Source organism: Hippoglossus stenolepis, chromosome 12 (assembly GCF_022539355.2).
Source record: "Hippoglossus stenolepis isolate QCI-W04-F060 chromosome 12, HSTE1.2, whole genome shotgun sequence".
NCBI classification, from domain to species: Eukaryota; Metazoa; Chordata; class Actinopteri; order Pleuronectiformes; family Pleuronectidae; genus Hippoglossus; species Hippoglossus stenolepis.
In genome coordinates, this window is record NC_061494.1 from 20,610,170 (window position 1) to 20,631,659 (window position 21,490).

General features: G+C 42.3%; 3 protein-coding genes across 4 annotated transcripts in view; 1 reads left to right on the top strand and 2 right to left on the bottom strand.

Moving 5' to 3' along the window:
- Window positions 1-1,976: 1,976 nt before the first annotated feature.
- Window positions 1,977-8,043, bottom strand: LOC118118813 (clathrin heavy chain linker domain-containing protein 1-like). The gene is made up of 11 exons (XM_035172220.2): window positions 7,356-8,043; window positions 6,328-6,515; window positions 6,109-6,197; window positions 5,803-6,001; window positions 5,488-5,603; window positions 5,032-5,122; window positions 4,850-4,956; window positions 4,382-4,553; window positions 4,104-4,306; window positions 3,749-3,934; window positions 1,977-3,250 (listed from the first exon to the last, which is right to left on the bottom strand). Exons 1-11 carry the CDS (start codon window positions 7,575-7,577, stop codon window positions 3,054-3,056), a joined length of 1,770 nt encoding a protein of 589 aa, XP_035028111.2. The 5' UTR covers window positions 7,578-8,043; the 3' UTR covers window positions 1,977-3,053.
- rps27a (ribosomal protein S27a) lies at window positions 7,767-9,994 on the top strand. The gene is made up of 6 exons (XM_035172225.2): window positions 7,767-7,857; window positions 7,967-8,030; window positions 8,646-8,700; window positions 9,331-9,416; window positions 9,530-9,661; window positions 9,773-9,994. The coding sequence occupies exons 2-6, from the start codon at window positions 7,983-7,985 to the stop codon at window positions 9,920-9,922; spliced, it is 471 nt and encodes a 156-aa protein (XP_035028116.1). The 5' UTR covers window positions 7,767-7,857; window positions 7,967-7,982; the 3' UTR covers window positions 9,923-9,994.
- Window positions 9,995-11,129: 1,135 nt separating this feature from the next.
- The window catches only part of LOC118118814 (bone morphogenetic protein receptor type-1A), a 36,906-nt gene continuing 26,545 nt past the window's right edge, over window positions 11,130-21,490 (bottom strand). The window contains exons 4-13 of one of the 2 annotated variants that reach the window (XM_035172224.2): window positions 15,760-15,922; window positions 15,516-15,618; window positions 15,311-15,410; window positions 15,130-15,214; window positions 14,763-14,898; window positions 14,189-14,381; window positions 13,619-13,916; window positions 13,314-13,489; window positions 13,025-13,155; window positions 11,130-12,833 (exon numbers count right to left, since the gene is read on the bottom strand). In XM_035172224.2, the coding sequence (XP_035028115.1) occupies window positions 12,708-12,833; window positions 13,025-13,155; window positions 13,314-13,489; window positions 13,619-13,916; window positions 14,189-14,381; window positions 14,763-14,898; window positions 15,130-15,214; window positions 15,311-15,410; window positions 15,516-15,618; window positions 15,760-15,922 (1,511 nt within the window). In that variant the 3' untranslated portion in view covers window positions 11,130-12,707. Of the gene's footprint in view, window positions 12,834-13,024; window positions 13,156-13,313; window positions 13,490-13,618; window positions 13,917-14,188; window positions 14,382-14,762; window positions 14,899-15,129; window positions 15,218-15,310; window positions 15,411-15,515; window positions 15,619-15,759; window positions 15,923-21,490 lie in introns of both variants that reach the window. The other variant, XM_035172221.2, reaches the window with a different exon arrangement.

The window sequence follows — 21,490 nt, forward strand, 5'->3', positions numbered from 1 at the left end:
GAGAATAAAGTTAAAATATTAGCAATAAAGTTGAAATGTTGATCATAAAGTCAAACTAATCAGAGGAAGACATTTTTGCATTTTGAGAATAAAGTTGAAATGTCAAGCGACTCACACCTGCTTTATGTGGTTTTAAATCTGAATCCACCAAGAATATTCATTTCCCATGGAATTATAATTGATGATATTTAACAATAATGTACATTCATATCAGATTTTATGCTTTGATTGGATGTTGCGGTTCACGCTCAGCACTTTAAACCGCAACGCCACCAGAGAAAATCAAAAATGCAAATATGCAAAGTCATTTAAAACTCCAGATTTTAATCAATGTGAAATCCAGAGAGTGTAAATCTATAACAGAACATAATGAAAAACTAAGGAACAACAATGCAGTAATTGTAGTTCAGAGCAGTGGTTCAGTTAATCATCAGTCTGCTGAGGATGACGAATCATTGACTGCCATTCTGTGTTTCTGCCACATGCAGACAAATGCTGCGTTCAGGAACCTCGGCCTCTGGGGGTGATGTTGTGTTCAGAGTGAACACTTTTTTTATTAGACACGTTCATGATCAGCCGAAGCTCAAAACTGTTTGATGCTTCAGGTTTCAGAAATAGTCAGCTCTGCAAAACCCTCACCTAAAGTTCCTGAACTTCTGAAAAGGTCTAACCCGTGAAACATAAGGAATATTCCTGCAAAGGTTCCTCGTTCCAGGGAAAGATCCCCTTAGGATACATTTACTGCGAAATATCTCAACATATACTTTGAACTGGAACAGTCGATCGTGATCCCCAGAGGATGAATCCCTCATCACTTTAGCTCTGATACAGCCCCACAGAGTTGTAGCATCACTGTAGACTCGTGTTTTTTGACGTAAAAACTACTGAACAGATTTCATGGAAACTTGTTGGAAGGATGTGACATGAGACAAGAAATAACTCACTCAATTTTATTGTGGATCCAAGATTTTTTTTAATCTCTGTCTTTAACATTTTGAGATAGAACGTTTTTATATAATTTCACTGATTCCTCAAATAATTCATGGATCTTGATGAAAAAAATCTGAAATATTTAGAGGACTGATTTCTAGGAATGTTTGTGACTAGATTTATGTGCAATCTATGTATAGGTGACATTCTAGTTCTCTCCTCTTCAGTTTCTCAAGAGTTATTTGTGAAGTTCATGCAGAGGAAGCTGCATGAAGCTGCACAGGAGCAGGGAGTTAAACTCGAGAAGGAGATATAGAGTTACAGCCTCTATATATAACATGTAAATATATATGTGTCTGTTTCAGAGATAGAGCAGCACAACGTATATGATAATGTGTGAGAAAGACCAGGTGGTCGTCGGAAATATCTCAGGACTAAAATCAGACACACGTGGTGCTGATGGTGCAGGTTTGACCAAAGAATCTGAAGAGCTCAAGGCTTCACTCAATTTACAGTAATGTCCTGATTAATACATCAGAGGATATGTGACGTGTTCCCAGTTAGAAGACGTTCCTCCATCTTTAAATCTGTCCCCTTTTGTTGACATTGGACCCAAACAAACACAGACACACACAGACACACACGTCGAATGAGTGTGTTATAAATATGCGTAACACCCCCCACCTCTGAGTCCTCTCTTGTTTTGTGAGGACCTTTTCAGTTTCTTATGGGATGAAATCTCACCTGAGATCTACTCCACCCACACACATGAACATAAACATGTCTCACATCTGGAAACTGGTCGAGGGGGGTTTGATGCTCTCTCACTCTTAACAGTGGCATCCTGGGAGAAGTAGATGGGGTTTGAGAGTGACAGGGACAGAGAGTGAAAATAAGCTGTGTCATGCTGGGTCAGCTTCTCTCTCTCTCTCTCACACACACACACACACACACACACACACGCACACACAAACACACTGCAGGAGATCAATGTGATGTGGTGAAACCAGGCGGTTGTGAATCAGCACCTTTGCATCTTTTTCCCTCTTCGTTCGGTTCTTCTCCTCCTTCGTCTTTCTGCCTCACCTCAGCATCACCTCAGTGAGAAACATAACTCTCCTGTGTGTTTACAGTCACTTTGTGAACGTACCTTCAGTAATAGAATAGTGGAAAGTACCTCAAAGACTTTAAAGTATTTTACTTGAATATTTCCATTTTGTGTCATTACTCGAAAACATTTACATGATGGTTGCAGTCAGTGTTCCATTTAAAAAACTGTCCAAATATTTCACTTTGTTTTTTTCTTCTTTCCTCTCCTACCTTACTTTTACAGTTATAGATACTGTACTCTGTCACATATTTCAGTCTCAGTACTATTCTAGTTGTAATGTTATTATCAGAGGCTCGATGCTGTTTGAACCCTGATCAGACAATGGTGACAGTTTGTTATGTTGTGATGATGTCATTTAATCATGACGGATGATTGGTTAATCTAAACAAACAGTAGATTGTGTCTCTAATCTCATTGATTGTTCCAATGCACTGTTTCACTACATGACATTATTCTCTGACTTCATAGTGACGTCATGATGACGTAATTCCTACCATATGATCATAAATGTTTTTTTTAGCCTATATAAGCTTCAGGTCGTGTCAGGGTGTGATTTTTGACGATGATATTATTGCACTTATATTTGCCTGATTTCCATACCTTTATGTTTTAAGGCCACTTTGATCTCAGCTTCAGTTTGTGAACCTGTTCCCCCCCTGCTGGCCATTAGCCGCCACTGTTTCAGCTTTTAGTTTTTGCCTGAGTCATTTCACTGACACCAGCTAAAGGTCAAAGGTCAGGAGGCACAGTGACAGGCCTGATTGTGACACTGATGATGATGATGACGGATGATTCAGGAATTATAACAACTGGACTGAATCAAATGTTTTCATTCATATAATTGACACTTTGAAGAATAATAGAATTATTGTGTGGTTCCTCATTTTGAACCAGAGTCCGTTCACATATTTAAGCCTTTACACAACAACAACCAGAATCTGTGTGAGGAAGAGGAGTATTTGCTGTTGTTAGGCCGTGTGTTGTTGTGTGGGAGAACGTTCACGCCTTGTCTTCATAGGAAGACGTGTTCCATGAGACGGGCTCCCTCCAGGTCCGGGGACAGGACTCTGGTCCCGCTCTGGTCCAGAAGGACGGACATGATGGCCCGGTTCAGGTCAGGTCGTTTCAGCTCAGAGCACAGAGACGCAACATTGATCCAAACGTCCACCGATGAGTCGCTGTCCTCCAGGATTGCATTCTCCAAAACCTCTGAGAGGAAGGAGACACACAGAGGTCACGAGTTTTTAAATAACATTTTTAATAATTAGATTTCTTGATTTATGGTAAAAAGGTTTAAAGCTGTAGCGGTGAACATAAAGTTTTATTCAGGGTCCTCTGTCACAGACTGTCATAGACTGTAAATAAAGATGGACGATGGATATCCACTTCCTCCTGTTAGAGTTTTAATATCATCCAAAATTAAAACCAAATTTATCAGAAACATGAACAAATATCAGTGTGATAAGAACGTCCTTAAATGACGACAATCTTTGAAAGACATTTGTTTAAGGTCTTGTCTGATTTGTCCCATCTGCTAAAAATGAGGAGGGCTTATGACCTTTGCTGCAGCCAGCCACCAGGAGGCGACAGAGATGTCACTTTTGAGAGCTGTTAACTAACAGCTCTCAAAGATTAACAAACTTGTTAATCTTTATTTACAGTCTACAGTGTAGATGATTGTCTGTGATTATCTGTTTGTCGACGCACCTCGACCTCGGCTGACGAAACTGTCCAGGAGCTGCAGCGCTAACTCCCCATGATGAGGGTCAACCAGCAGAGTGGAACACGCCCTACCCACTGACAAGATGGCCGCCCGAACACTGTGCTGAGGCTCCGTCAACAGCTGGAGGAGGGTGAGGCTGGGCGAGCGACACAGAACCCAAATAAAGTCCTCTGAGAGAGAGAGAGAGAGAGAGAGAGAGAGAGAGAGAGCTACATTTGTCTTTCTACTCACTGTAAAATGTTAGGTATGAATTAAGCGGAAGTGAGTCCAGGTCCTCACAAGGATAGCAGTACAAGATGAGACACACACACACACACACACACACACACACACACACACCAGCTGTGATGTCCTTGCAGTGGTGCATGAACTTGGCGGCGCTGTGGATGAGGCCTCTCCTGCACATGCTCAGTGCCGTCTTCCTGTTCAGCCCACAGGCCTCATAGACGACAGTGGCCAACGCCAGACACAGGTCGGCCACGCTGGCGTTTTCCAGAGCGTGCTCAATAAGGATGTCACCCAGGTGCTCAGAAAAGGTGAGTCTGCGCAGAGAAAGACCTGAAACACCAGCAGAGACTGTGACATTTCACTCTCTGATGATTGGTTTATGTGCTCACTTGTTCTGGGTGATGGCGTGGGTGACGAGCTGCGAGGCGCCATGACGCAGGGCGAAGAGGATGCAGTGCAGCGAGAGAGGAGCCGACAGCTGGGTACCAGGGGGGGCAGTGATCAGTAGGGCCTGGAAGAAGAGGAGGAGAGGGGGGACTGACCCCTGGGCAGCTGTCACACCTGAGAGGAGAGAAAGGGTTGCTTACTTTAAAGAGAATACTACAAAAGAGGAACAGCAATGTGAACAGTAAGAGCGACAACGAGGTGGAACTGTTACTGACAGTAAGTGTTAGCAACGCTTTACACTCACTGCTGCTGGTTGAGTCACATGACTGATGAAAACCAATCAGGAAGAGAACGTTTGCATCTGTGGCATAGTTTACAAAAGTCAAGACTACGTACAATAATAATGACGTGGAAGCATGTTTGTAAACAGGAAACTCGTACTGTATAGATATCTGTGTGTGTGTGTTGACCTTTAAACATCTCCATGGTGTGGACGTTCCTCAGGACTCCTTGAGGAGATCTGGCAGCAACGAGAGCAGCGTCCTCATACTGAGCCGAGTCAAAGAGCTCAATGAACCTGGTGGAACGAGCGGAGAGATATTCAGAGAGCGTTCACATAAACGCACCACAAACACGTCTGTGAAGGAAGCACCTGTCCAGGTAATCTGCTACAAGTTCGGACCCGTTGACTCCAGTCGGCTCTTCTGTCTCAAACAACTCTTCATCATCGTCATCGTCCGTCACTGCAGAACAAACAGAGGAAGGTTTGGGTGGAGACTGGCTTGAAGACGATCTAACTGTCAATCACACTGTGGTATCCACCCCCAATACATACGGTGCTTTATGGTCTATTTCACTCTAAATGGATCATAGTTCACAAAATAAACATCTTGAAACTAGAGATTGAGACATAAACTCTTTTGGAAAATGTTTACTGACGTTATAAAGTGAGATGTAGAATCCTTTTCTCATAGACTTCTACAGAAACAACCAGTGGAGTCGCCCTCTGCTGGTCATCTCACACAATACAGGTTTCAGTCTACGTCCATTTTGTATTTACTATGGTCAAATGAAATCTACATGTCTTTGGATGACATCAGTGTCTCACCGCTGGTCTGTCTGATGTTCTCCAGAGTAGAACCCAGGAGTTCCTCCAGCGGAACCTGCTCCTCCTCCTCCTCCCAGCGAGACAAATGGTCACACACACATCTCAGACGCTTGTATCTGCGAGACAGAAAGAAAAACAACGTCCACATGAAAATAAAAATGTTTTCATGTGAGCCCAAGATTTAAAACTATTTATATTTTACTCACGGTGTTTAGGAGCAACATTTTCGTATCTTTATCTTAAAACAAGTGGTTTAATATTCCTGAAATCATTCTACACACAGACAGCAGCAGGTTTTGGTGCTTTGGCTCTTACAGAACTTTCAGTTGACGGTTCTCTGTGCTCAGCTCTTCTCTGTGGCCCTCGGCGCTCTGCAGCTCGACGTCCAGCCGAGCTTTGACCTCCAGAGAGACGCAGCGACTCTTCCTGTCCAGGAGAGCAGCTCTCTGGGCCTCGAGACGCCTCAGGTGCTCGTCCAGAGCCTCAGGATCCTCAGACTCAGCCACAGTCAAACCTGAGAGATGCAGGATGTTAAACTGTGTGTCCGACTCTCAGTGTGGAAGAGGACGGATGATGAGACAACAGATAAAACACAGGTGTAATGATCAGTGTCAGTGGTACCAGGAATCCATGTGCTCTGCCCTTCAGATGATTTCTGTCTCCTCTGCTCCTCCAGAAGGTTTGATGTTTCATTCTGAAGGTCAGAGATCCTGGAAAGAAACAAACGGTTGTTAATTTACAACATGATGATTATTTAATCGTCTGTACCATGAAATAAAGAAATGAAGAATATGTTGGATATGAACGCTGTGATACACACACACACACACACACACTAACCTGACCCTCAGCTGCTCGGCTCTTCTCTGGCAGGTCATCAATGATTTTGGAAGTGACGTTAAGGATGCCACAGTTCGCTGGGCCTTCTTGTCTTCATCCTCCCTCCTCTTCAGCTCACTGATGAAATCCTCGTACTCTGTCTTTATGGTCAACAGGAGTCTCTTATAGGTCGTCGCTCGACCTATCACCTGTCAGAAAGGTGAGGAGGAGGATTGAGAATCTGTTTTGACGACCTTGTGCATTTTATTGATCTATTTTCTCTGATCGTGTTCCATTGTTTTATTCACATTTTATCTGTCTGGTTTTATTTCTTCTTTTTAAAGCACTCTGTAACAAAAGTGCTATATAATAAGTGTTTATTATTATAATAATAATAATAATTATTCTGTAATAACCCTGTAGAAATACTCGCGAGTCAAAGTCCTCCATTAGTAAGTAGTCTAAAGAGTAAATGTATTTAAAAGTACATATAAATATAAAAGATTTCACCCTGTGAGTGTTTTATTATTATATATTTAGATGATTTCTCCTGATGTATGGATGTAAAAGCAGCATGATGTAGTTGGTTTAAGTGGAGCTTCAGTAATGTCATTAGGTTATTTAACTCTGCAACTATTTCTTATTTTCCTTCTGGATCAATTAGCTGATCAATCAATCGATGGTTTTGTTTGTGGACGGCTTCATCTTCATGGTTTCATCCAAACAACAGTAAATGATCTCAAAGTTAACTTCAAGTATAAAGGAAAACCAGCAGATCTTCATGAAAGTGTTTATATTTGAATGAAAACTTATTTTAACTATAGCTTTCAGTCAATTTTCTATCAATAATAAGTTGCTGTATTGTCTTTGCAGTTTTTCTGTTCAACTAAATCTGATTTAAATCTGTTAATAGTTTGTTTCTTGTAGTTTTGATGTGTTTGTTCCAGCTCGTCTCTGTTTGCAGATGTGTCTCGGTGTTAGTGAAGGATTAACTAACCATGATTAAACATTATAAAGAGTTTATTACATTATATATTACATTACATCACCTTGTTGAACTCGGAGCGACTGATGATGAAGCGCTGCTCCTCTTCCTCTTCATGATCTTTAACCTGAACCAAACCTTCATCTGTGTCTGAAACCAACGAGTTAAAAGTTAAAACTCTTTCTTCTGCTGTTTTCCTGGAGTTTTTCGGCTTCGACATCTTTATTATTTTATCTGTTTTATTTCTTCTTCCGCTAAACGTCGACGTTTTCCCCCGGGAGGCCATTATTACACGTTGCCATGGTTACTGTGAAAACTACAGTGACACGACCCCTTTGTAGTTCTTTAACTCATTTAAAATATATGTGGAAAATGTCGATGAAAATGAATCCAAATACACGTGACTTAAAAAGACGATATATCAACAAAAATAAATATATTATTTTAGTGTATTTTCGACCAGGCGCTGAGAAGGGCCACCTACTCCGTGCAGACGCGCCGAGAAAACCCCGTGTCTGACTGCGCAGGACCTCTTCTCATGCTCCGCCATTAGCGTTGAAGCTGCGGTAAGAAGCGGCTCCGCGTCAAACTGACAAATATCACAAATATCCTCCATCTTAGCTGAAGTCTGCGCTCCGACCGCGACACTAACGTCTGCTCCTTGTTCTCCTGCAGGTGGTCCGACGCCAGGATGCAGATTTTCGTCAAAACCCTCACGGGGAAGACCATCACCCTCGAGGTGGGTGATCCGGGCTGTGACGGAGGCCGCGGCCGCTTCCCTCACTTCGCTTCACCGGAAACACATGATTTAATGTCGCTGTACATCACATGCTAACTTATTATTAAAGTTTAAACTCGAGCGAAGTTATCGGTTTAAACTTCAGCTCAGTTTAATCTGCTGCTCACATGCTAATGTCGTTAGCTGTAAAGGAGAAGCTAAGTGGCTATGCTAGCTGCGGAGAACCGTAAACACGTGTGAAGCAGCAGAATCTGACTCGGTTCACGTCACTGACGTGAAAATCAAAGTTTTTAACTTCTCTGAACTTCACGCGTGTGATGATTGAATCCGGAGTTTTCTAGCGAACGTGATCATGTGTTAAACCTGACAAAGGAAAACTACACTTAGTTAAACTGTTACTGTCTTAATGCAATATTCATTATGTTTACTGCACAAGTTTACTGTGTTTACATTGTATATATTAGTTTTATTCATATTTCTATGTAATTTACACATATTACTCACTGATGCCTATTTTTGACTCTTGCTGCTGGAATAGTGCTAATTTCCTCCTTGTGGGACTAATGCAGGATTAATTAATCTCATCCTAAATCTCACCTGTCTGTGTCTCCGCAGGTTGAACCGTCAGATACTATTGAAAATGTTAAAGCCAAAATCCAGGACAAAGAGGGTGAGTTCAATATCCTGATGTTTAATTCTGTGACATGTGTTTATGGACTATTACAAATCTCTAGTATCAGATGAGCTGATCGATTTGTTTTAAAGTTCAACGATCAGATGATTTCAGGTTATAGAAATTAGCTGTGTATATTTTCTACAGCGATGGAGAGTGCTGTCATTTGTGCCACTTAATATTGACACTGACATCTAGTTGCTGTTAATATTAATAACTGGTAAATGTAAGGATTTAGGTTTTAACTACAAAGTACATGAAGTCGTACTTGTTAAATTGCCATTTTCTGATTTTATTAACAAAGTAAAGCTTAAGTTTTTTTTTAAGTTTTCCAGTGTTAAGTTAAGAGCTTGTGACAAATTCTCAGTCTGTTCGTTGATTCTATCAAAAACTTTCTATTAGTGAATATTTCATTTGTTAGGACATTTCTTGAAGGAAAATTAATCTTTGGACTAATGACCAACCATCAGATTAACTTTAACTTTAGTTTTCACATGTTATACGTGTGTTAAAATTGTATCTGTCGGAAACAAGTGGATCTAGATCATTTCTCAGCTCGTTTCTGAGGCTGTGATGCTTCACACGTACGCAGCAGTGTTGGTATTAATGTTTTTATTCCTCCTGCAGGAATCCCTCCTGATCAGCAGAGGTTGATCTTCGCTGGAAAGCAGCTGGAGGACGGACGCACTCTGTCCGACTACAACATCCAGAAGGTGAGCTGTTGGTTCATCAGCTGAATTGGCTCAAAGTCCATTTAAAACCCTGATCAACGTCGCTGTTGACGTCATTTATATAAGAATAAAACTGACGTTAACTGTGATTCCAGGAGTCCACCCTGCACTTGGTGCTCAGGCTGCGTGGTGGTGCCAAGAAAAGGAAGAAGAAGTCCTACACCACCCCCAAGAAGAACAAGCACAAGAGGAAGAAGGTCAAGCTCGCTGTGCTCAAGTACTACAAGGTACAGTCCATCTGGAACTGAAGCAGTTCTTACACTCACAAGATTTGTCATCGTTTTCAGATGAGTCTCCAGCTCTTTGTCTTCAGTTTTGAACATTTTGTTTTTTTGCAGGTGGACGAAAATGGTAAAATCCACCGTCTGAGGCGCGAGTGTCCGGCGGACGAGTGCGGCGCCGGTGTGTTCATGGCGAGTCACTTCGACCGTCACTACTGCGGAAAGTGCTGCCTCACCTACTGCTTCAACAAGCCCGAGGACAAGTAAACGGACTGAAGGCGTTAAACAATAAAGACGGAAATGTTTGACTAAAAATAAAAGACTGTTGTATTAACTGAACCATTGTTAACAGGTTTTAATGAGAAGTAGATTTAAACTATTCTGATGGTGACACTAAATCAAGGCTGTTACTAATAATCACAAGATGAATCATTGGGGTAATTTAGATGTGATTTTTTAAAAGTTGAAATTACTGATCAACTGGTTTCAGCCTCTGATGTAGTTTTTCAACTTGGTTTAACAAAAGGGAAACTGTCTGAAGTATCAATTTACAATTAAGAAAACTTCTTATCACCACAATAGTGAAGTTGAAACCAAATAAAACTAAAGCTACAAACTTTTCTGACAAAGTAGCAATTTCCAAAAATCAGTTGTAAGACTTCTGCTCAGATTTAGAAGAGATTCTGTCGTGATATAAAATCTGAAACTTAACCGCTCGGTTGTCGGAAAATGTATTTTGCTGAAGTGTTCTGGTCATTTTTGAAGGAAGCAATCAAACCTCACATTGAGTGACAAAGTCTGTTTGGAAAATTGGGGATTCAGTTGAAGCAACTTTAATGAATTCACATCAACTAATGTAATTTAAGTCAGAATTCAGGTCTCAAAACCAAACTTTAAAAAATCTTTAAGGAATTAAGTGATTAAGGTTATTTTACAAACTATTGATTAACATAAGCATTAACACAGACCTGAAATCATTTTAATAGTCAAAGCTCTGAATGGTTGAACGTCACCTGGTTCTTGTTTCTCAGGACTGGTGGTGAGCTGGTGTTTTGTTCACTGAGTTTGGACTGGATGTAAATTCGCTGAGATTAAATTAACATCGACAAATAAAAATGACAATCTGATACAAAATCAATTAAAAATTGTTTTATGGATAAAAATACTACTCGTTAAGTCAAACCATATGAAAAAATTGGGATTGAGAAATTTAAATATTTGAAGTTATAAAGGTTAATTGTCCCATGTATAAAATGAGTATTTAACCAAATTACTATCTTACTTTTATAAAGTTTTAAGTTTTCTTAAACATTTGAGTCTCTGTCTAAAATGTATTTAAATATATCTCTTATCTGATTACAAACTTTATCCATGTTTTTTTTCTTCTGGGCAGACAAACCAGTGAAAAGAGTCTTCACATTAGAAACAAGTGAAGAAACAAACAGATGAAAGAATCACAGCCGACGCTGAGCACTTGTGTACTAAAATAAGGTTATTTACTTAAAAATCGTTACATTGGACAGACTGTATACAGAGTTTTCATTTTCCTTGGTAAACTCATAAGGCACCGAACCAGATGCTGTACAAAACAACACAACATGAGAATTACATATTAGAGATTATTCTATACTGGGGCTGTTCTTGCATATTTGCTTTAATACAGAGGAAAACACTAAAGTTACTGCTCTTTAATAGCGACTGTATGAATGGTTAGCTTCTCACACACATGCACAGCGAGCAAACACGTGCACGTCGTCCTGCTGAGGAGAGAAAACATTTCAGGAAAGTGTTTAAATCCTAAAGACAAAGTTTTGTCCTGAAACGAATTAGAAACAGTTTCCTGATTAATGTGAATGTTCCGTTTTTCTTTTTTTTGATGCTGCAGAAACAAAGAAACTGAGTTTTACTTTGATTTTTACAAGCTTTTCTGAAAAGTCAGACTAAATCTGACGGGAAGTTAAACCTCGGAGGAAAGAGCCGATCGGGAAGGACCAGGGTACATCAGGTCACATTTCCTTTTCTATGTAAAACAGGCTAAACGTACCTTTACTCACGTACCGTGCTCCAGGAAAACTTTAAGGTACTTGTACTTGTACTGCAGTATTTCAGTTGAACATACCAGATTTTTTAAAAGTAAAAGTTGGAAAACAAATTGAAACCTTCGTGTCGCATTAATCAGCTGACGCCTCTTTACAGCTCTAAACTAGTAATCTCCTGACAGACACAGACAGACGTTCAGACAGAAACACAGATACAGACAGACGTACAGACAGAAACACGGATACAGACAGACGTACAGACAGATAGAAACACAGACGTACAGACGAACAGACAGACAGGACGGGAGACGTCTCCGCAGTGACTCCATCGTCTCCAGTCGACGTCTCTTGAGGAGTCGGCCGGACGTCAACACCACTGCAGCACAGTGTTCTGTTTATTTTATTTCTATCTTCTTATGAGGAGGCACGGCATCTAACGATAACATTTATTTACACGTTAAAATTCACATATTATAATAGTACCTTATTTTTTCTTTTATAATAAACTCTACTGTAAGAGTGGAGATATATTTCAATATGGCAGGAGAACTCAGTCCTGAAGAGAAAATAAAAATACAAACAAAAAAAGGCATTTTGATGTTTTTTTTTTAAAAACAGGCAGACGAGGAGGAGGGTCCTTAAAAAACCTTTTATCCAGGAGCAGGAAGAGCCCCGCCCCCGCCATCTCCTCTCCCCTCCACAAGGAGGCGCCATCAAAATTACTGTAATCGTCTGTTTGGCTTTCACAGAAAGCGTCAAACGCGGCACAGGAAGAGGAGGAAGAGGAAGGACTCCACGTTTGTTTCCAGCTGATGGACTGAAGCAGGAGGAGGAAGAGGAGGAGGAAGGAGGTGGCGAACAGTTCAGCCCTGAGGCGGGTCCTTTATTTTAAAATCTCCCAACGTCTCCTCCTCTTCCTTCTCGTGATGAAGGGCGAGCCTGAGGCGGCTGGTCCGGTCTGATCCGGTCCAGGTCAGAATGAATCTGGCGGCGGAGGTGGAACGGGGACGAGGTCAGATCTTGATGTCCTGCGACTCCACCATCTTGGCGAGCGTTTTCTTGACTCTGAGGATGGTGAGTCGGGAGGCGGGGTTATGAGCCCAGCACTCGCACATCAACTTCAGCATTGCTCGAAGGCACTGCGGAAAAAACACCAGCAACACAGTTAGAAAAACCTTATTCGGAGAGGAGGAGTCTCCCCCTGCTGGAGGAACAGTGGAGGTGTTAACGATACAAAACACGGAACAATATTTAACGTTCAGCGTCTTTACAGCTGCTTATTACGATGTTTTAAAAGAGTTTAAGATTCTAAACAAACGCTGGTTCTCACCTCGTCGCTGTTCCATCGGTTGGACACTGTCGGTCGAAGTCCTTTAACACACACGACCTCCAGCATGTCTTCATACGACGGGTCAGACGGAACCATCTCGTAGTACGGCAGCTGGTAGTCCTCTACGATACCTGAACACAGACAAAACACTGACGTCAACTCACCTGGAAAAACTTCAATCTACTGGACGGAGCTAAAGTAAAGTTTTATTTTATGAAAAGCAGGTGGAGCCATCTAAATGAACTCTGGAACAAAGTGGACTCGTGTGCGTGTGCGTGTGCGTGTGCACCTCCGGTGACGCAGCGTCGGGCCATCTCCCAGATGACGAGGCCGTAGCTGTACATGTCGGCCATGATGTACGCCTGGAAGTGGTTCTTGTTGAGGCTCTCGTCCAGGACCTCGGGCGCCATGTAGCGTCTCGTCCCCACGCGGGTGCTCAGAGGGACGTCCACCTCATTGGTGTCGCTACGGCAACACAAACAATCAATTCATGTTAAAACAAGGAAATAATTAAAATGTCACCTCTGTGCTTTAATTTGATTGAATAAAACCAGATGATTAATCGATTTATCAATTCTCAAAGAGTGGATCAACCTGTTGAACTTGACGGCGAGGCCGAGGTCGGCGATGCAGCAGGTGCCGTTCTTCTTGATCAGGATGTTCTTGCTCTTCAGATCCCGGTGGGCGATGGCCGGTTTGCCCTGCGTGCCGTAGATCTCCGTGTGAAGGTGGCAGAGGCCGCAGGCGGCCGAGTACGCCAGCCGCAGAAGAGACTGCGTGTCCAGCGTGGTCAGCTTCAGGTAGTCGTACAGCGAGCCGCTCTCATGGAAGTCGGTGATGAGGAAGAGCTGCGTGAAAGCGCCTGTTCCTTTAATGTCAGCCGCGATGAAGCCTGCAGGGGGATTGACAGGTTAGATCTCCACTGATCAGCTGCTGCAAGAAACGTTATCGTCAGCAGAAAATGTGATCGGACGGTTCAGCTGATCTGTTCGTTGCTGCTTTATAGTTTGAGGATTTGATTTTCCTGCTGTAAACATTCTTCTCACGTTTCAGTGAAACTTTCCAAACAGGACGAGAACAGAAACAACAGAGCGTCTTGTTTTCTATTCAGAGCAGAGACGAGGAAACAAACTTTATTTTAAGATAAATGGGCAGTGACGGTACCGAGGATGTTCTCGTGTCTCATCAGGACGGTCTGGTAGATCTCCGTCTCTCTGAACCAGCTGGCTTCCTCTCTGGTGAAGAAGACTTTGACGGCCACCTTCTCTCCTCGCCAGCGGCCCAGCCACACCTCGCCGTACCGACCTTTGCCGATCTGCCGCACCATCTGGATCTGCTTGGCGATGGTCCGCTGCACCTGAGGGACGTGGAGAGGACGGAGATTTGATGACGAGTCGTTTCAAAGTTTGATTCACTCCAAACTAGTTAATTTTCTTTTTGTCAGAGTTTAAGTGGCACCTGATGGTTAATGTCTGACCTCAGAACTTTTTCAGTGTCATTGAAAATATATTCAGTGCTTTGAATGCTACAAATATACAGTATATTAAAACTTGACACAGTTTTAACTAAAAGTTTAAAAAACAGAGAAGAACAAGAAAACCCCCAATTACAAAAATCGTTTTGGGAAAAAAAGCAAAATGCAAAAAAGTCTGCATCATCAACAGTTTTCTCGTTTATTCTCTTTTTATTGTGTTAAGGTTAAAAACTGCCTCCTCTTGGTGCAGTACTGTGTTCCTACCAGCAGAGGGAGCCCGGAGCCGCTGCCGGAGCTCTGTGATTGGTGGATGAGTTCTTTGAGGGACTCTCCAACAGGGATGAAGACTTCCTGTTCCAGATCGTTATGATACCGCTGACGCTCAGTTTGCCATTTATACCTGAAAAACACACACACACACACACACACACACACACAGATTTAGAAGCAGATCTATGGAAATGAACTTGTGATGCACGTCAGAGATAATTACATGTTCAGGAAGGGAAAGTCTCACAAAACCTAAAAACATGTTTATTATAAAGTCAAGAGCAAATTTACAGAATGAGAATAAAACTTCCGTCTCTTTAAACGAGGATGAGTGAGCGGCTGTGGGCCGGTGAGCTCTCACCTGTAGTAACAGACGACGGTGACACAGATCAGCGTGCAGCAGCAGACCGTCATGGAGATGAGGAACGCCAGCCAGTGAGGGCTTCCTTCTGGAGGAGAAAAGAGCAGGAGACCCTGTGGTTAACGTGGGTCGACCTTCACCTGATCAAACACCTGAATCAGCAGATCGGAGCGAGCGGTACCGGAGAGCTCCTGCGGGGGGAGGGTGGGCTGCAGGTCTCTGTTACAGAAGTCTGTGTTGCAGCACTCGATCGTCCTCCTGGTCTGGGCTTTGGGGGAGTCCTGTCAATCAAACCAATCGTCCAATCAAACGAGTTACACACGGAAATTTTTTAATAGTTTCTGTGTTGACTACAGTAACTCAACTGTGTGTGTGTGTGTGTGTACCTTGCACTGGAAGTGTGAGCCTTCATACTTCATACAGCCTGAGGTGAGGAGGGCCTCTCCATGCTCGTCCTCCTCGATGATGGCGAAACACTGACCGTTAGTCCTGAGGAGACAAACGCACATCGTTACCTCCGGAGAAGACACATGAGCTTATTCTCTATGTAGCTTCATATGCATGTTTGTTAGATCAGGGTGTGTGACGGAGAGTTGAACTCTTCCTCTCTGAGGTTCGGTCTCTACTCACTGGCAGGTGTTGTTCGTGGCGTCTTCAGGACAGTGACCGGAGCAGTAGCAGCTGAGGAAACGAGCTGCATCCTCTGGTGCGATGGTGGAGTCCTCGCCGGGCCGCCGAGCCTCTGGTTTCACTCCCGTCCCCTGCAGGACGTGGTCCGGGTTCTGACCTGCAGCTGGATGGAGATGAACAAACTGGGTCAGAGATGTTTCATGTGCAGATGTGAAAGTTGGTGAAACAGTGACTATTAGTTAATTTAGCTTAAAGTTCAGTTTGAAGTCCTGGACTCAGGGACAGGATGGAGCTCAGAGAGCAGACCCCAGGTCAGATTTATCAGTGACTCCTGCTGGAGGTGAAACATTCCTCCTCTATCAGTGTGTGTGGAGGAGGAGGAGGAGAGGTGATGAAGCTCCATATAAGGACCATGAGCTATTTATACTGAGCAGAAACAACGGTGAGAGAATCCTGCTTGGTTCTGTTCTTAGTTCTGTTTCTATTCACACGGACGCTGCTTTCAGACATGAACTGAAGTTCTGACATGTTCCTGGAATGTTCTGGAGGTTCTGTATGTGAGAAAACAAATGTTCCAGTCAGTTGCTCTGAACTTTTTCCACACATGAAAACCAGTTGATCCCTCAGACACAGAGACCAACCGAATGAATCACCACCTGAGGCTGCAGGGGGCGCTGTTGATCAGTAACAGTGACATTGTGTTGCTTTAAAATACTTTATAAGTTTACTTCAAGTTTATTGAATAATGTGTATTTACTGCATCACTGGGGATCTTGACGATGCCCTTCAGGAAAAATATATATAAATAAAAATAAAAAAATATTGCAAACCACCAACTCAAAACACTCAAATGTTCAGTTTACATTGAGATATAAAGTAAAATAGTTGATTCAACTTCTGTGGTTTGAAAAGATTTATCACAGAGGAAGAAAATATTCTTTATTCTTCTTTTGAACAGATCAGCAGCTGAGATAAAGGGGTCGGACAGGGAGGAGACGCTTTAATCCCTCCATCATTCTGACTTCTGTCCATCCCTCTCTTATCAGCCCACCTTTACTGCCTTCTTCTGTTTATCTCCATTCCTTCTCTAATCCCTTGTTTTTTTTTTTGGACAGGCACTCCCTCGCTTCTTCTCCTTTACAGACTCGTAGTTTCTGCTCTCCTTTTTTTAGCTCAGAGTGAAAACACTGAGGTGTGCTGACGTGCATGTTGTCATGTCTGGACTTGAGCTACATACACTTAGACCTACACTTTGAGCTACCTGGTCGCCACAGCAACAGTCTGTCTGTCTGTCTGTCTGTCTGTCTGTCTGTGCCCTTCCTTCCCCAATGAAGTTTTTCCTCACCGATATGTTTTAGTTTTAAAACTAAGACGATCTCAACTCTGCATATCAGATAAACACTTGTGCACAGAGCATGTGTGTGTTGATAGGACCAGGAAGTAAAATTACATGTTCAGATGGTCGTTCTGGCTCCGCAGAAGAAAAACAACCTTGAGGTAAATCTGTGGATTGAGGATTTATTTTCCCTGGCAAATTTCAAGTTTTTTAAGCTTGATAATACCAGTGACAAGGGCGACATCACTCTGCTTCACATGTGCACCGAGCGTAGCAGTCGTTTCAAACGTGCGTTGAGTTGTATTGATCACAGACAGGGGCGGGCACAGACAGGACAGAGTCTCTGCTTAATAATTCATCTGCCAGAAAGCTCCTGGCTGATGTTTGCTCCCGGCGAGGAACAGATCGAGAAAATGTAGAATCCACATATTGTTCAGTTTCACGGCTTCAGGTCTCATAGTCACAGATGATATCTCATCATCAAACACACGCGACTCGGATCAGAGCGTGGTGAGTCAGCTGACGGCTTCCGACAGAGCGCAGTTTACGGGACTGAGGTGATTCAAGGCGATAGAGAGAAATAGTAAATTATTTTGATTATATATAATGTTTATTTATATTTAACAGGTTGAACAGGTTGACATCTTTTAAATCAATATATTTTATGTTTATTTGGCAAAATTTGATGAAAAAGGTGTCTCATTTTTGTAATCTGTTAATTTATGAGACATTTTCAGTACTTATATAACCTTAAGAGAAATTAAGCATTTGAAGATTCTCCAGGATCTGACATCGCAGTAAGGAAAAAAACCTGACGTTTGAAGGGTTTTGAAAACCTGAACGATGATATCATCACTAAAAACCTTCTCAGACAGCTTCTCCTCATCCCGCCTCCCTCACAGCTGTGATTGGCTCTGAAGTTATGACTGACAGTGGCGAGGAGGGAGGAGAAGGGAGGGGAGGGGGTTGAGGCTGGAAATGGCTGCTGCTGTTTCTGTGTGTTCCATCCACATGTGTGCTTAATTGTGCCGGCAGTCACAGTGGAGACTGAGGTCTGGCAGAGAGCACGCTGGGTAATCAGACTCTCTCCATGCGCTCTTAAAGTCACAGCGCTGCTTCACTTCGACAGACTGTTTATTTACACGCAGCCGTATGAGGATCCACCAGCAGGAGCCGTCTGATGCTCTGATCAGGGGCCAAACGACCTTCAGCTCCTCTAAACATCTGACCAGGAGCGGCGAGAGTGGACGCTCGGTTCAGGGTGTTTTCAGCTGGTGTGGTCTGAAGTTAGCTGCTCCGCGCGCTTCTACAGAGAAACTTAACGACTGCGAGTTAAGTCAACAATGACTCACTGTCTGCAAATATGCAGAGTAATAAAGACGATAAAAGCCTCTTCAGATGAAAAGTTTCGCTGCTTTTCTTGTCACAAAGAAATTCAAATCCCTCCGTTGTAGACTGGAACAAAAAAAAAAAAAAGACGTCTCCTTGGGAAGTTTCATCATCACAGGCCTTGATTAATCTGATTACTTTAAAACATGACTCCTTTTTTAGCTTTGTCTACATAATGTCTGGAAACAGGGGAAAATGCCTGTTTTCAACTAACATGTTTGTATTTCTTGTTTTGTCCAAAATCCAAAGCACATCATGTACAGACAGATCCTCGCTTTTTGTTTGAGCAAACAAATATTAAATAAAAATAGACTTATTATTGGATCAGTAATTTAGTAAATGAAAAGTAAGTGTGATCTAAGTTTTAAAAATATTCAATATCATTAATTACACGGAACCGGGCAGATTCTCATTTGAGAAACTGAAACCAGGAGATAACTTTTATTTACAGTTCAGAAAGGACTTAAATGATTTTCAAAACTGGCTGATTTATTCTGTACTTGACTAATTGTGAAGCTAAAAATGTATCTGAGCATAATCTTCTATGATACATCGTATTTTTGGTAACATTTCATTTGGTAAAGTAACTTGAAGCTCTACCTTCCAGTTGTCAGATTATGTGGTGTCGTAAAAAGTACCAGTTCAATAAAACATCAAATCAATTAATTTACCCTGAAGTTCGGTGACTGAGTGAATGTAATGTCACATTCCACCGCTGGCAGAAAGGAATGTGGTCGAGCTGCTGCTAACAGCGGACCGGAGAGCGCTCGTTTCACCTCCTGCTGCTGAAGTTAAAGTACATCAGAGGAGGTGAATTGTGCCTCAAGGTCGGACGCCGTTTGAAAGTCACGGTTATCTCCTCCTCTGGGTTGGAAACATCCAAGCCACATAGCCCGAGGTGATAAACCCGTCTGGTACGTCATGCATGGTAGAACAAACAAGTGATGTGTAAATACTGTGGGACATTTGCTCTGAAACAAGGAGTCTTAACTGCAGCACATCACCTTGTTAAACACTACATCTGTTTGCCTTCCAAGTTGTTGAGTTCACCTCAACTTTGACTACGCTGCAAGACACCAGACACAGCCCAGTCCACACAAAGAGGACGAGAAAGACGTTTAATAACCATATACGGTCGGTGACGTGTCCACCAGGGAGGACACATCTGTCTTATGTCTTATTTCATCCCTGAAATATTTAAAACTGAGCTGCTGAGCATGTCTGGTTTATTGGACCTGTTGTTATTGAAGGATAGAGCGGCTCAGTATGTCCCGGTAGCTCTGTGACCACAGACTGTAAACAAAGATGGACGACTCGTTTGTATCAGGTAGAGAACGAAGAACAGGAGCTGAGATTTTTGTTATTTCACTTCAGTCACAACATCCATGTTTATCGTTATCATTTGAGTAAACAGTTTGTTTTTATTGTGAAAAGTTATAAAACTATAAATCTCAATATATTTTCAGGATTCGGACAAAACACAACATTTAAAAAAAACGTTTTAGGAACCTAATGATTAATCAATTAATCATGAAATTTAAAGAAATATGAATCTGATTAATTTATTGGTTCTAAGTTCTAATTCACGTTCCATGCGACTCACATCTCTTTGGTCTGGAATAAAAATCAGTGTGAAATGAGCGACGTCTTTACAAGCTGCGACAGGAAAAGTCCAGAGTTGAAATAAACAGTTTCAAAGGGCAAATATGTCTCCTGAGGGACTGAGGGATATTTCCGGAGAACAATGGCTGTTTGGATCATTTAGCGCCGCTGACAGCTCGTACAGTGCCATACAGGAAATGGTTAATGTGCAGAGAGGAAGTGAGAGCGGCAACAATCAGTTCAACAGCTTCCTGCAGGGAGAAGTGGTGGAGTTTCTAAAGGGCTGATACAGCCGCTGAAAGTGGAAACCTCTCATTTAATGCGGTTTACTGGGATTTCTCACTAGACCTCGTCCCTTTCACCCTGAAAAAAAAAAATGACTGACAGAACCAGGTATTTTCACAGTGATTCCCAGCTGGTCTCTAACTGTGGACGATGAGTTTTTAACGGCCTGGTTCTCTGAAAACAGCTGCTGCTGCAGACGAAGACGACGCTTCGAGAGCGGTGATACTGAACCTGAGCTTGTGAATTTTCCAGACATTTTCCTGCTGTGTTCTCACCGGGGATCACATTTCCCAGACATTTTACTTTGGACTGGCAGGAAAAACTCCGGAGAATACTCACTCTTACATTTGTGTTTTCAAATACATCCCTCAGGTAAATTTCAGGATAATGTCCGGACTTCAGTGCAGCTCTGATAATAATCACGTCGCCATGATCGAATTACACAACTTATAAAGATGTCACAGCGTAAGAACAGAGCTATGCAGAGTTCAGTCCGCATGGCTTCAGTCAAAAGTGCTGACTAGAAACTCTATGCTAGTTTTATTAGTTTATAATCAAAGATAATCATATAATTCTGATGTAGAAGTAACTGTAAAACAATGCATTATGGGAAGGCGCAGACGCTGCATTGAACTAAATATCCTTGTGAGGGGTGAAAAATGTTTCCTGTCTGTTGTTCTGTGCAGTCAAAGACCACAGAGATATTTCATGTCATAACTGTGATGCAGTGTTTTCATATTGATCCGGCCTTGTTTTCTTCTTCTTGTTATCGAGCTGCTGCACTGAGCTGATTTCACAGGAACACAAAGTCTGAATTTATCTTCTGCTAACATTTTTTACACTGTTCGGCCGATTAAAATCTCTGATGCAGCTTTAACATTATCATGTGAAAACACGACAACTAACCCAAGCTTGTTGGGACGCATTGAGGATTTAGAATTAACTTTGTTTCTCAGATATTCTTCACACAGAAGAACTGAAGCCAGACTCAACAGACTGTGGGAAAATACTTTGACAATGTGACTGAAGGAGTTTTTCCCTTTCCTGCACAGATAAGTGTGAGCGGCATGTCGCAGATATTAAAGAGTCGGAGTCAATCACAGTCGGTAACACTTGGCC